The sequence below is a fragment of the Hyla sarda genome, chromosome 1 (assembly GCF_029499605.1).
Source record: "Hyla sarda isolate aHylSar1 chromosome 1, aHylSar1.hap1, whole genome shotgun sequence".
Taxonomy (NCBI): Eukaryota; Metazoa; Chordata; class Amphibia; order Anura; family Hylidae; genus Hyla; species Hyla sarda.
Genome location: NC_079189.1, coordinates 48,287,106 through 48,301,929, shown reverse-complemented (window position 1 = coordinate 48,301,929; position 14,824 = coordinate 48,287,106). Strand labels below are relative to the sequence as shown.

At 42.4% G+C, this 14,824-nt stretch overlaps 1 protein-coding gene across 3 annotated transcripts in view; it reads right to left on the bottom strand.

Annotated features, from left to right (window-relative positions):
* Positions 1-6,119: 6,119 nt before the first annotated feature.
* Positions 6,120-14,824, bottom strand: part of CFAP99 (cilia and flagella associated protein 99) — a 156,493-nt gene continuing 147,788 nt past the window's right edge. For 2 of the 3 annotated variants that reach the window (XM_056554963.1, XM_056554964.1), the window contains exons 15-16: positions 8,995-9,160; positions 6,120-7,194 (exon numbers count right to left, since the gene is read on the bottom strand). In XM_056554963.1, coding sequence (XP_056410938.1) covers positions 7,033-7,194; positions 8,995-9,160 — 328 coding nt within the window. In that variant the 3' untranslated portion in view covers positions 6,120-7,032. The remainder of the gene's footprint in view (positions 7,195-8,994; positions 9,161-14,824) is intronic. The other variant, XM_056554965.1, reaches the window with a different exon arrangement.

Below are 14,824 nucleotides of genomic sequence, written 5' to 3'. Positions count from 1 at the left end.
ACAGTACCGCATTCTGTGTTCTTTGATGATATAATGTGGAGAATTCTTGTATTACTCCAACACTCCCAAGTGATCCGAGCATTGTCCTTTGAACATGCCGCTGTGGTCGGGGAAGACCTCCTGAACATATGTCTGCAGATGGTCAGCTAAACAGATCCCTATAGAACTCACCATTTAACCCCTTAAGGACTCAGGGTTTTTCCGTTTTTGCACTTTCGTTTTTTCCTCCTTACCTTTAAAAAATCATAACCCTTTCAATTTTCCACCTAAAAATCCATATTATGGCTTATTTTTTGCGTCGCCAATTCTACTTTGCAGTGACATTAGTCATTTTACCCAAAAATGCACGGCGAAACGGAAAAAAAAATCATTGTGCGACAAAATCGAAAAAAAAACGCCATTTTGTAACTTTTGGGGGCTTCCGTTTCTACGCAGTGCATATTTCGGTAAAAATTACACCTTATCATTATTCTGTAGGTCCATACGGTTAAAATGATACCCTACTTATATAGGTTTGATTTTGTCGCACTTCTGGAAAAAATCATAACTACATGCAGGAAAATTTATACGTTTAAAAATGTCATCTTCTGACCCCTATAACTTTTTTATTTTTCCACGTACAGGGCGGTATGAGGACTCATTTTTTGCGCCGTGATCTGAAGTTTTTATTGGTATGTTTTGATCTGACTTTTTGATCACTTTTTATTCATTTTTTAATGTTATAAAAAGTTACCAAAATACGCTTTTTTGGACTTTTGAATTTTTTTGCGCGTACGCCATTGACCGTACGGCTTAATTAATGATATATTTTTATAGTTCGGACATTTACGCACGCGGCGATACCACATATGTTTATTTTTTTTTTTTTTTACACTGTTTTATTTTTCTTATGGGAAAAGGGGGGTGATTCAAACTTTTATTAGGGAAGGGGTTAAATGACCTTTATTAACACTTTTTTTTAACTTTTTTTTTGCAGTGTTATAGGTCCCATAGGGACCTATAACACTGCACACACTGATCTTTCATCCTGATCACAGGCGTGTATTAACACGCCTGTGATCAGCATTATCGACGCTTGACTGCTCCTGCCTGGATCTCGGGCACGGAGCAGTCATTCGTCGATCGGACACCAGGGAGGCAGGTAAGAGCCCTCCCGGTGTCCGATCAGCTGTTCGGGACGCCGCGATTTCACGGCGGCGGTCCCGAACAGCCCGACTGAGCAGCCGGGATACTTTCAGTTTCACTTTAGAAGCGGCGGTCAGCTTTGACCGCCGCTTCTAAAGGGTTAATACCGCACATCGCCGCGATCGGCGATGTGTGGTATTAGCCGCGGGTCCCGGCCGTTGATTAGCGCCGGGACCCACGCGATATGATGCGGGATCGCGGCACGATCCCGCTTCATATCGCGGGAGCCGGTGCAGGACGTAAATATACGTCCTGCGTCGTTAAGGGGTTAAAGGGGTACACCTGTAGAAAACTTTTTTTTTAAATTAACTGGTGCCAGAAAGTTAAACAGATTTGTAAATTACTCCTATTAAAAATCTTGATCTTTCCAATACATTTTATGGGCTGTATACTACAGAGGAAATGCTTTTCTGTTTGGGTTTCTCTAATGTCACGAGCACAGTGCTCTCTGCTGACCTCTGCTGTCCATTTTAGGAACTGTCCAGAGCAGCATATGTTTGCTATGGGGATTTTCTCCTGCTCTAGACAGTTCCAAAAATGGACAGCAGAGGTCAGCAGAGAGCACTGTGGTCGTGACATCAGATAAATCCAAAAAGAAAAGCATTTCTTCTGTCGTATACAGCCCCTAAAAAGTACTGGAAGGAATATGATTTTTTAATAGAAGTAATTTACAAACCTGTTGATTAAAAAAAAAAAAAAAAAATTGTTTTCCACTGGAGTACCCCTTTAAGGATTGTGGTATGATGACTAATGGTCCTAAGATATTCCAGAAAAAATGCACACTGTCACCACTGGTCTGTTGAACTCCAATGGTGCATCCATGGAATAAGACTTCATGCTGTTGACGCCATATGAGGACCCGGCCATCTGTATAGTTCAGAAAAAAATAGGACTTGTCACTCCAGATGACCTTGAGATCCATTAGCGTCTTTCCTTGGCCCAAACAAGGCATTGTTTCAGTTCATGCAGGTGAGGTGTCTCAGGGTGTGAAGGTGAGATGTATGGGTCAGATGTTGTAGCCCAGGGGCAAGTGTTTTTAACCCCGAAATGTTCGTGACGCCAGGGCGTGGTTTTCCTGGTAACCTCCCAAACGGTAGCACCGCTATCCCTAGGTTAGGCAGGGCAATAATAGTCCAACACGAGGTTAGGGTTAATGGTAGTTTTACTGAGGTAGACAGATGGAAATAGCTAGGCCAGGATCCCAGAGAGGTGACCAGTAACACAGAAGGACCTCGCAGCTTGCTGGGACTTGTAGTGACTATATCCCGTACTGGGACATCACACAGGGTTATCAGGTGAATCAGCTATTGAACCCCAGTCAACACTGAAAGCCTCGTGGTTCTTGTGAAAATTTGTCATACTTACCCGCTGTTGTGCTGCTGGGTCATTGGGCCCACTGTGGTAAGTCTACCACCACCCAACGCTCACCTCTTGGATCAATCACATCTGGATTGCCACTGTGTGATCTTCTGTCGGATGTCTGTCTATGGTTCAACCAGTGTTGGTACACTCCTAATACTGTGGTGTAAGAACAGCCAACAAATGGGTCCATGGCTGGCAAATGTTGTCTTCTGCTATGCATAGGAGAGCACATAAATGTGAGTATAGCATTTTGGTCACAATAGGTCAGGTGCCAGTGATTGGTTAGTGTAATTAGTTTTACTCATTTACAATTATGGCAGTATTATAGTAGTTACAGTATATTCTTGTCTACAGAAGCAATATTTTAGTAGTTGTTTATTATTTTACCTAGGGGGCAGAATTATAGTAGTTATAGTCATGTACATAGGGGCAGTATTATAGTAGTTATATTCTTGTATATAGGAGCAGTATTATAGTAGTTATAGTCTTGTATATAGGGGGGCAGTATTATAGTACTTATATTCTTGTATATAGGGGGCAGTATTATAGTTGTTATATTCTTGTACATAGGAGGCAGTATTATAGTAGTTATATTCTTGTACTTGGGAACAGTATTATAGTAGTTATATTCTTGTATATAGGAGCAGTATTATAGTAGTTATAGTCTTGTATATAGGGGGGCAGTATTATAGTACTTATATTCTTGTATATAGGGGGCAGTATTATAGTTGTTATATTCTTGTACATAGGAGGCAGTATTATAATAGTTATATTCTTGTACTTGGGAACAGTATTATAGTAGTTATATTCTTGTATATAGGAGCAGTATTATAGTAGTTATAGTCTTGTATATAGGGGGGCAATATTATAGTACTTATATTCTTGTATATAGGGGGCAGTATTATAGTTGTTATATTCTTGTACATAGGAGGCAGTATTATAGTAGTTATATTCTTGTACTTGGGAACAGTATTATAGTAGTTATATTCTTGTATATAGGAGCAGTATTATAGTAGTTATAGTCTTGTATATAGGGGGCAGTATTATAGTAGTTATATACAGAGGAAGACAAATGGTGGCACAGCTTGCAGATTCAATATTTGAAGAGTGTATATCTAGCTCAGGGGAGGCAGTTCAACAATTGAGGCAATACCAGGGGGTGCAGATAAATAACTGAGTTTGGAGACAGTAATGTGAACAGAATTGTAGATAAACTGCACTCACCCTCTGTAGTTGCAAAAGTGAAGATTTTTTTCCAAGATGTAAAAATGGAAAAGCTTGGCATGAGGAGTGAACCCTCCACTCCTCATGCCAAGCTTTTCCATGTGTACATCTTGGAAATAAATCTTCACTTTTACAACTACAGAGGGTGAGTGCGATATATCTACAATTCTTCTGTTAACATTATAGTAGTTATATTCTTGTATATAGGGGGCAATATTATAGTAGTTATATTCTTGTACATAATGGGGCAATATTATAGTAGTTATATTCTTGTACTTGGGAGCAGTATTATAGTAGTTATATTTCTGTATAGGAGCAGTATTATAGTAGTTATATTCATGTACATAGGAGGCAGTATTATAGTAGTTATATTCTTGTATATAGGAGCAGTATTATAGTAGTTATATTCTTGTACATAGGAGGCAGTATTATAGTAGTTATATTCTTGTACATAGGGGCAGTATTATAGTAGTTATATTCTTGTACATAGAAGGCAGTATTATAGCAGTTATATTCTTGTACATAGGAGGCAATATTATAATAGTTATATTCTTGTACTAGGAGGCAGTATTATAGCAGTTATATTCTTGCACATAGGAGGCCATTTTATAGTACATATATTCTTGTACATAGGAGCAGTTTTATAGTAGTTATATTCTTGTACATAGGAGGCAGTATTATAGTAGTTATATTCTTGTACATAGGAGCAGTTTTATAGTAGTTATATTCTTGTACATAGGGAGCAATATTATAGTAGTTGTATTCATGTACGTAGGTGGCAGTATTATAGTATTTACAGTATATTCTTGTATATAGGGATCAGTTTTATAGCACTTATATTCTTACACATAAAGGGCAGTATTATAGTAACTGTCTGTGTTAGTTCTACATAAGTAATCCAAGGTACAGAGCAGTTGCACCATTATAATGCTGTATAATAAAATAAGCATAATTTCACAAGCAGTAATCCGCTACTGTACAAAAAGAAAAAAAAACTAGCTCCTATAAAACTGTCTGCTCGGTGTGAGCATGTATAAATAAAATACAGGCTTGGCCATAGAGCTGAGCAGACCGTTTGTCACCTTCATCCCAGCTCTTCTCACATCTAGGGTATAAAGCCAATACACATTGTTTACAGATTAATAGGAGCGCGCTAAAAGTATTAGGGCAGGAATCAGCCACAGTGCATCTGTCTCGGCATTGTACCTGACACAAATAATGAGGGATTAGAGCAGAGAGCTCTGGTGACATCTCCTTACATCAGGGTTATAGCCCAGGAGCTAGAAAGGGACATAAAACATCAGGGTTTAAATGCAATGTTATCACAGTAAGTAGAGGCGCTATGTGCTGCTCTAAGCGTGACTGCTTCGTGTCATTTCTCAACACCTTGTTACAGCTTTAGGCTCCGTTCACATGTCTGAATTTTTTTTTGCTTTTTGTGGTTTCTGGCATACTTTTAAAGGGGTACTCCGCCCCTAGACATCTTATCCCCTATCCAAAGGATAGGGGATAAGATGTCAGATCGCCAGGGTCCCGCTGTTGGGGACCCCGGGGATCGCTGCTGCAGCACCCTGCTATCATTACTGCACAGAGCGAGATCGCTCTACACGTAATGACGGGCAATACAGGGGCCGGAGCAGCGTGACGTAATGGCTCCGACCCCTTGTGACGTCACGGCCCGAGTCCGTTAATACAAGTCTATGGGAGGGGGCGTGGCGGTCGTCACGCCCCCTGCCATAGACTTGCATTAAGGGGACGGGCCGTGATGTCATGAGGGGCGGAGCCATGACGTCACGCTGCTCCGGCCCCTGTATCGCCCGTCATTACGCACAGAGCGAACTCGCTCTGTGCAGTAATGATGGCGGGGGGCCGCTGCGGCGATCCCCGGGGTCCCCTACAGCGGGACCGCGGCGATCTAACATCTTATCCCCTTTCCTTTGGATAGGGGATAAGATGTCTAGGGGCGGAGTACCCCTTTAAAGATCTTTGCATGTGTTCGGTAAGAAACATAAACTGCAGCCCTTTTGTTGCACAAAAAAAAAAACATGATAGACGTCATTGTTCGTCAATGGGTTTACCAGAGATGACAAAAACAGAAGTCATGGTAGTATAGCCATGTGAACAGTTTATTACAATTTGATCCAGTGTTGGGGATCCTAAGACTGTGATAAAAATTGCAAAAAAGATGTATCGTCCAGCACTCGGGATGCGGTAAAAGAAGTTTTTCTTTATTCAAGGATCATCAGACAATAGTCACAAACAGAGAGAAAGCGTCTTAGACTCTAGTACATGTCAAAAGTTTTTTCGATTGACAGGTACGCTTCGACTTTGCCCTCTTGTGCGCTTGGGCCACATCCCTATCTGTTTAGCTGCCCTCCTATCATGTGGTGAGACATTTGTTTTTCCTACATCTTTACCTATACAGTGTTGACCCTATGTTGTCATTGATCCAGAAAGGAATACTAAGAGATTTCAGCTCTGAAGCCATCAAAGTTTATTATTAGTTGTTTTACAAGAACAAAATCCATTTTGTCAAAAATATCATATCAACTATTTTATTTGGTCAACAATAAAAAGATACTCCTAAAAAGAGGTTGGATAGACCCACATGTACCTTAAAGGGGTACTCCGGCCCTAGACATCTTATCCCCTATCCAAAGGATAGGGAGTAAGATGTCTGATCGCGGGAGTCCCGCCCCTGGGAACCCCCTGTAATCTCGGCTGTGGCACCCCAGACATTCGGTGCACGGAGCGAACTTCACTCTGTGTCACATGACTGGCAATGCTGAGGCTTATGACGTCACAGTCACGCCCCGCTCGTATCGTCACGGCCACAGCCCCTCCCATAGACTTGCATTGAAGGGGCGTGGCCGTGACATCACGAGCAGGGCATGACCGTGACGTCACGAGCCTCCGGTGCTGCACCTGACGCTCTAAACGAACGCCGGGTGCAGCAAGGAGATCCTTTGGATAGGGGATAAGATGCCTAGGAGCGGAGTACCCCTTTAAGCAATGCCTGAGAGAAAATAGTTATAGAAATCTGCTAAGACTTGCAATTCTGAAGGAGTTTATTATAGTTCATACGAGTACTTGCACTGGCAATAATACAGGACCCTGTCCTGACACATCAAATATATCATCACTTCACAATTGAGCTGTATCTTTTATTTATTTGTTTATTTTATGCAACTATATTTATTGCTGTATGTGTAGTCTCCTAAGTCTGCTGGAGACGATGGATAAGTCCATGAGGTGAAAAGCTTATGACGGCATCATACAGGCTTGTGAGGTCCCGTTCCTTGCAGCCTGATAAGCGGCCATCCTGTGAGAGGTTTCCCTTGACGTCACCCCATACTGATACAGATGTGCCTGGCGCTCCCTGCTGTCTTCCAGTTCCTTCCAGTGCTTCTCTTCATAAGAGCTCTGTAAGAAAGAGGATCACACTGAAACAGTTGCTTCACAATATATAACAAAATGTGTAATTCTCAGAAATAGGGGTTGTACAGTGCCTCTTTGTTCAAGACGCTTGTCCTGTTATTTCAAATAACAGAATCTACACCTTTAAAGGGAGTCACCACTTTGAACAATCCCTTCTTTTCCCTTGACAATATGCTGATCACAAAATATATCCCTACGGCAACTAGCTTTATTCTGTAGGTAGGGAGACCTGGCAGTAAGTGTTCAATTTAACTGCAGCACCCCTACAGGGGACATTAAGAATTACACAATGGCCTTTCACCTCAATGGGTTATCTGTGTAATGCGGATCAGGATAAATACTCCAGAGTGGGAGATGCTCTTTGTAGCTTCTCTCTGCTCTGAACAAGAGATGAGGATCCTAAACTGAGGACCCTCCAGTTACTTGGCACAACATTTGAAACCAATTTAAATCAAAGAAAACAAAAAACAAAAAAACTCCCCACCTTATGGAAACATGTGAAACTGACCACTCTATGGTTATAAATCACAAAAATCCTGAACATATGGCGCATGGAGGAGCTCACTGTTCACCTTCATCATCGGTCAGATTGGTTTACGAAGACCTAATTTTACTGGTCTGCCATCCAGGAGACTCCTGAATACTGCGCCTTATTGTGTCACTGAGCCAGTTCTCCTAGTCTTTTGGGGGAGAACCCATCCTCCCCCACCCCCCACCCCTCGTTTTGGTTGGTGTGGGTGTTGTCATTGTCTTGTGTGTTTCCCATGATGTTCCTTGTGGTCCCCTGTCTTTCTTCTCCCCCCACCCCCGTTTTTTTCCCTTTCCTATCTCTCTCTTCTCATCTCTCTTCTATTTTCATCTTTTACAGTGTTCCTTCTTGGCCTGATTTTATTGCCCTGATTGCGTGTCCCTGTAGGTTGGTTCAGTCAACGTTGTTTGCCCCAGCCTCCCCTACGGGCATGTCTTGTTTATTGGTACTGTTTTTGAATTGTTGTTCGTATCCCTATGCGTAGGAAGATGTTATTTGCTTTTATTGATATTGAAAAATAAAGATAAAAAAACATAACCTATTCAAAATGGTGTTCCAGGAATTCACTTTAGGGACATTTTGTAGGAATGCTTACACCAAGCTTACGGTATCACTGTAACTTTTTGTACCACCATTTCAAAAATTTTGATGGGTCTGGGTGTTCGATAAAAGGAGACGGGAGAAGCTCTTAGCTAACTAAGTCTGTAGAGTCCAACTTATGCAATGAACATTGGGACAAGGAGAGAAGCAATTAGCCAAGCATGTCTTTCAGATCATGCTACCAAACTTTGGGGGTCTGAGCACCTAGATCCCAACCATCTAAATTTTTGACATGCCTCTGACACATGAAAAGTTTTTGTAAGTGATATAAAGGGTTATTCTGGGTTTATACATCTTATCCCTTATCCAAAAGATAGGGGATAAGATGTGTGATTGCAGAGGTCCCCCGCGATCTCGGTGCAGCCCCCAGCATTCTGTGCCGGGCGCTGCCTCTGAGATGGGGGACGTGACGTCACAGCCATGCCACGCCCCCTCCATCCATGTTTATGGGAGGGAGCATGACAACATGAATTGAGCCACATCCCCGTCTTGGCGGCATCGCACGGCACAGAATGCTGGGGGCAGCGAGATTGCGGCGGGGCCCCTGCGATCATACATCTTATCCTTTGGATAGGGTATAAAATGTATAAACCCGGAATACCCCTTTATAGTGTCTGTAGACCACCCAGACTAATGGTTTGTCCTATACAACTCACCTTAGAAGATTTGATGGCGTTCCGTTGGGGGTTCAGCTTTAAGGCTTCGGCCTGTCTCTTTCGTTCGGTCATTTTCTCTTGCAGTTTCCTCTGCAGTTCGGTGACACGATCATTGTTTGCTATAGCAGCTTTTCCAAGCTGAGATTTAGATTTTTTCTCTTCCAGCCTGTCAAAAAGATAAATGATATAAAACAGATCTAGCACATACCTCAATAAAACAAAGAGATGAAAAAGTATATTTTTCTTCTGCTAATAAAGCAAGGTTGTTTTAATCAGGTGAGGGCTCACAAATAGCATCACATTCTGGGCCGTCACACGGGTGATTCATTGTTACACTTAACGCAGAGTTTACCCTGACTCCGCAGCTTTGAGTTAAGGCGGCAGCTGAAGTGGAAAATTACATTGCCTGCCTGGAAAGATGAACATTTGCAGAGAACAAGGTTTCCAGCCTTTATCTGTCTGGAAAATATTTGCTCATTTTAGTATTGCTTTTTACTTTTTCTTAGATGGCAAAATCCCAGAGATCACTTCATAAATCTGGACCCATTGTCTGCATATAGAACAGATAGGTAGATAATGAATAGATAGATATGTAGATAGACAGACAGAAAAAATAAAGAGACCGCTATCAGTTTCTCTGGTTTTACTATTTATAGGTATGTGTTTAAGTGAATGGCATGGTATTTACTTAAAAGGGTATTCCGCCAATACACATCTTATCCCCTCTCCAAAGGATAGGGGATAAGATGTCTGATCGCGGGGGTCCCATCATCATGCCCCCTGACATAGACATGAAGGGAGGGGGCGTGACGTCATGAGGGGCCGTGGCGGGACGTCACGTCTCCAGTCCCGGAAACCCAACGTTTCCAAAACTGGAGCAGCACTGAATGCTGGGTACTGCGCGAAGATCACAGAGGGTCCCAGAGACGGGACCCCCGTGATCAGACATTTTATCCTTTGGATAGGAATAAAATGTCTATGGTCGGAGTTAGAGCTGGGCGGTATGACCAAATATGTGTATCACGGTATTTTTGTAACTTATGGTGGTTCCACGGTATATAACGGTATTTCTTTCACCAAATTTCTTTCAAAAATTCGTGCAACCCCAAAATTTCGGTATTCGGTAGCTCTAGGCGGAGTATTCCTTTAACCTGCAAGAAAAAAACTGTTTTTAGAGATGAGGAACATTGTCAGAGCAAAAGGAAGCAGGTGTTCTTCCAGGATAACCTTGTATTTGGTGCGTCCTTCACGTAGACAAATCTGGGCGATTCCAGCCTTGCAGAAGCATCTCTAGATCATCTCGATCATCTACTGTGAGATTTAGTGGAGGATCGGTGATGATCTAGGGATCCTTCAGCATGGGATCTACCCCTATGTGTCAGATATTCTCTGTAGAATGTATATTTGTAACCCGCCCCATTGTTGTCTATCACTATGGTAAAGCAGGGTCCCAGCGTGTGTATATATATATATATATATATATATATATATATATATATATACGAAATACCTTTCCCGAAATACCCTAGCACAGCCGGAAAAAGTCAATTGGACAATTGATGCGAAACAGCTCGTTGCTGCTAGTGGTACGCCCCTGGCAGCTCCCTCTGCCCCCACAGGATTTTCATCCCATAAGATTGTCTTGAAGTAAGAATAAAGTTGACTAGATTTTTACTCCAATATCGGGTGAATGCTACCATTTTTACCCCTTTTCATGAACTTTATGCAAACAATAGCATTTTGCAGAATACCATGATCGAAATCTGCAAAGCTTGTATATTATGGTGGCTGATTAAGAACAATCGGAAGGAAAGAGACCAAACATATATATTTACTTTCCTTGTTCTGAAGGGTCTAAGCATATAATTAGATCTAAGTTGCTTTATTAGATAAACCATAATACATTGCATTTTCCTGGAACGTACTGCAGCTTATCAATTGTGAAATATTATTTGTGATGTATAGCAAAGTCTATTTTGGAATTAGCACTATATATGTCTATAACCTTTATCCTAAAGGAGTATGTAGTTATAGGATTAAGCACTTGTTCGCTTTAGATGAGCACTTTTGTCACTTAGATAATAGGAGTAATGTTTTAAGTTTATTTTATAAGAGGACGGAAAACCTGAAATGGAATTATGGATTGTATTTAGGGGTATAAGTCTAAGTTTGTGCTGTCAAGTGATCCTCTGATGAAGCCGATTTGAGCAAAACTAGTAAGAATCAGGAGATTGCACGTTAGATATTATATGTTTATAATCAAGATGTTAGCAGTGTGAAGAGCAATAAAGTACAGGGTTTAGAACTTGTGTCCTGCATATATTCCTGATCTTTCCTCTCTCTATTGGTATACGCAGAAGGTGTGATCAGGTGACTACCACAAGCCAGCATGGGAGAGGAGAATGGCTGGATTTGCCAGGTATGGATAGGTTAACAAAGTCTGCAGAGGAGAGGAGAAATACGTTTCCAGGACAAGCCTTGGTAGTGGGGACTGCCGATGGGGGTTGGAGAAAAAAAAGCCAAACTCTATACGTAGAGACAGTGATAAGAAGAGCATTAGAACTAGTTGAGGAGACACCATAGTTGGTGTGAATGTTCCTTTATCGCCTTCTCCGCTTATTACTTGGTATTAAGTTATACTAGCAGAAGATGTGTTTATAGACCGTTAGACTATGTTCACATGGCGATTTTGTTGGGATTCTGCTGCACTGTTCACATGTCACAATTTCTGCCCCATGTTTTCCATGTGGACATTCCACACATTTTCCGCCATCGGAACTCTGTCTTAGTTTGAACTTTGAGAGTCTATTTTGTGAGAGAATAAAGATCTCTACCCACTGGAGATATGTGCATTGTAGGCGGGTTTTATGCGTTTTTTCTTCCTATGGTACATGTTTTTGTATCAATAAGGCTAGTACAGTTGCATATTGAAGAAAGCCAATTTTAGGATGTAGTTATTTGATACAGAAGTGCTAATAAGGGATATAATTAGCTCCTGGAGGATACTGGGAGAACACTGACTCTCTACTGCCACCTATAGGTAGCTATCCTGTAAGTAATGTCCAACCTATAGGATGGCAACCTGCACCCTTCATAACCTGGGGTCAGCTCTGACTTTGAAGCTGTATAGTAATCAGTATATAATCTATACACACCTGGAAGATGAGCAATACTACCTTCCTACAGGAAAAGTAAGACTAGATAAGCCATAGTAGATGCTGGAGCAATACAGATGAAACTTCTGTTCCTGTGGGCTGCGTCTTTTCCACCCGGGTGTCGGCAGCGATTTACCTCCGCGCTGACTGCAGCTGTGATATGTAAATAAGTCTCCTCTCCAGCTTGAACTGTATTTATTAGTGCAGATGTACCGCGTCTGCATGTAAATGAGCCGTCTAGGAACAAGCTAATTATGCTGCCGCCGCTACGTAAATCAGGTAATGGGGTAGATTTTTACAGGATATTTCAAAATTACCTGCTTCTTTAAAACCTTTTAACATAAGTAATGTTCTTGGCAATTTAACACCTGAACATTTGGGTCACTGGCAGTTCCTGGAACCCACGCCATAATGATATATCCTCCATTATTGCTCCATGTTCAATAAAACATGAGCTAAGTAAATAATCAACAGATACTCAACAATAGGGAACATGTATATGTAGTAGTTTATGGATCAGGTAGAGTATATAGGGACTATATACAGCATATCCATTTTTGTAGGACAGCATTACAGATATTCCAGCCGTTGTGATATTGTTATTGTGCATCCACCACTGACTTAAGATTCATGGTACACTGAATGGCCACTTGACCCATGACCCTGACGGGCAGCATAAAAACATGTGAGCAACTTTTCTGTGGATCAGTTTTAGTGTGAATCAATATTATAATAGGAATAGCCACTGGTCTGATTATTTCAAGTCATCGGTGCTAGAATAGCCAGGGCCAGACTGTCCGTGGTGATCACAGGAGGATGTCAGGAATCGTTCTGATGAAAAGGTGGTACACAGTGAAGTCACTGGTGTCCAATTAATGGATGGGCTATAACAGCTATCTTCCCACTCGAGCTTCACTAAGTCTATGGAGAACAAAAAAGCCAGAACACAGTTGGCAAAAGGAAAAAAAAAATTCACTAAGCAGTGGAACCATTGCCTGATCAGATGGATTCAGAATTCTGTTGCACCCAGCTGATGGAGGGTTAGAACTTGGCACAAGCAGCATGAATCAATGAAACCTTCAGGTGTGAACAATACAGGTTAGTGAAGGTAGTGTCATGGTCTGGGGTTTCTTGTCCCACCCCTTTGATACCTGTGGATGGACTTTGGATAGTGAGGCTTAGCTAAGTATTATGATAGCAGCGGAGAATACGAGCTGCTCAGCCGGCACCAGGGTCCCCGTAGGTAGGTCGGTGGCAGGAGGTATAGGGTAGATACTATGAATAGAGGGTCTGTATCAGGTGCACAGAGGGCGGTGCAGCAATGTCCCGAAAATACAGTAACAGAAGCAATATATAGAAGAATAAAGGGAGACGTAGCACCAAGATCCTTTATTATGTAAACATCAGTACAGGTACAAGCAGGGTTGAAGAGAAGTAAACAACATGGGCTCCTCTGCGCTCAGTGGAGTGGTGACGGCTCCGTTAAGCGGCTAAATCTGCTTGGTCACGCCGAGGCTACATTAGCTAAGTATTGTGACTGACCAAGTTTCCTTATGGCAGATAGTTACCCTATAGCAGAAGGACACCTTTAAGGGGTACTCTGCCCTTAGACGATGCAGGGACCGGAGGATCGTGACCGCGCCACCCCCTTGTGATGTGACGCCCTGCCCCCTTAATGCAAGTCTATGGGAGGGGGCGTGGCGGTCGTCACGCCCCCTCCCATAGACTTTCATTGAGGGGACGGGGTGTCACGTCACGAGGGGGAGGTGCAGTCACGTCATGATCCTCCAGCCCCTGCATCGTCTAAGGGTGGAGTACCCCTTAAAGGTGTTCTTCTGCTATCCTTTGGATAGGGGATAAGATGTCGGCGGAGTGCGCCTTTTAGCAGGACTATGCCATAAGGGTCATAAAATCACGCACAGGTAGCAGAAACATATTTAGGGAACATGCTGAGTGTAATACGCAATAAGTCCACATGGAGAGACACAACTTCACTGGAACACTATGAAACTTTTGCTCAGGCAAAGTGGAGTGCGTGTGACAAGATGGATTTGGATGCAAGTGCTGGGCCTTTAGAAATCAGAGAGAGAGCACATCCTATGGGCAGAGTCAGGAGTACCAGGGACAGGACAGATCCCCAGCAGTGGAGAGGAGCAGGGACCAGGATTAAAGGTAATGATGGCTGTGCATGCTTGGAGCAGAAGTATGGTAGCGGCAGCAGAGCAGCAGCGTTACAGGCAGCTAGTGCGTTAAACTGCTGTTGCCTTGAATTTCTGGTACTAGAAGTAGCTGTCTGACATAAAATACTGTCAACTGAGCTTGCTGTCATGGTGATCATTTGTAATCTTTCTTCTTACTTTTTGGAATTGCTGGCAGTCAATCACAGTAAGAAAATCCCATCCTTTTCTTTGTGCAGAGAGATTACCAATATATCTATGCCTGCAAAGTGTGTCTGGTGTGTGGGTCATGTCACTTCCAGTGTTGTTATCACTATTAGCACACCCTGAAATTCCAAAATCTTCAGGAGACTTATTCCCAGGATGTAGATGTAGTGCAGAGCTTTTAAAATGTTGTTGACTCTGTCACGATCACACCCTATTGGTCCAGCCAAGACATTAGAGAGACTGTGATGGTGCAAGGGTTAAAGCCGCCAGACCTCTGGGTATCCACTACTA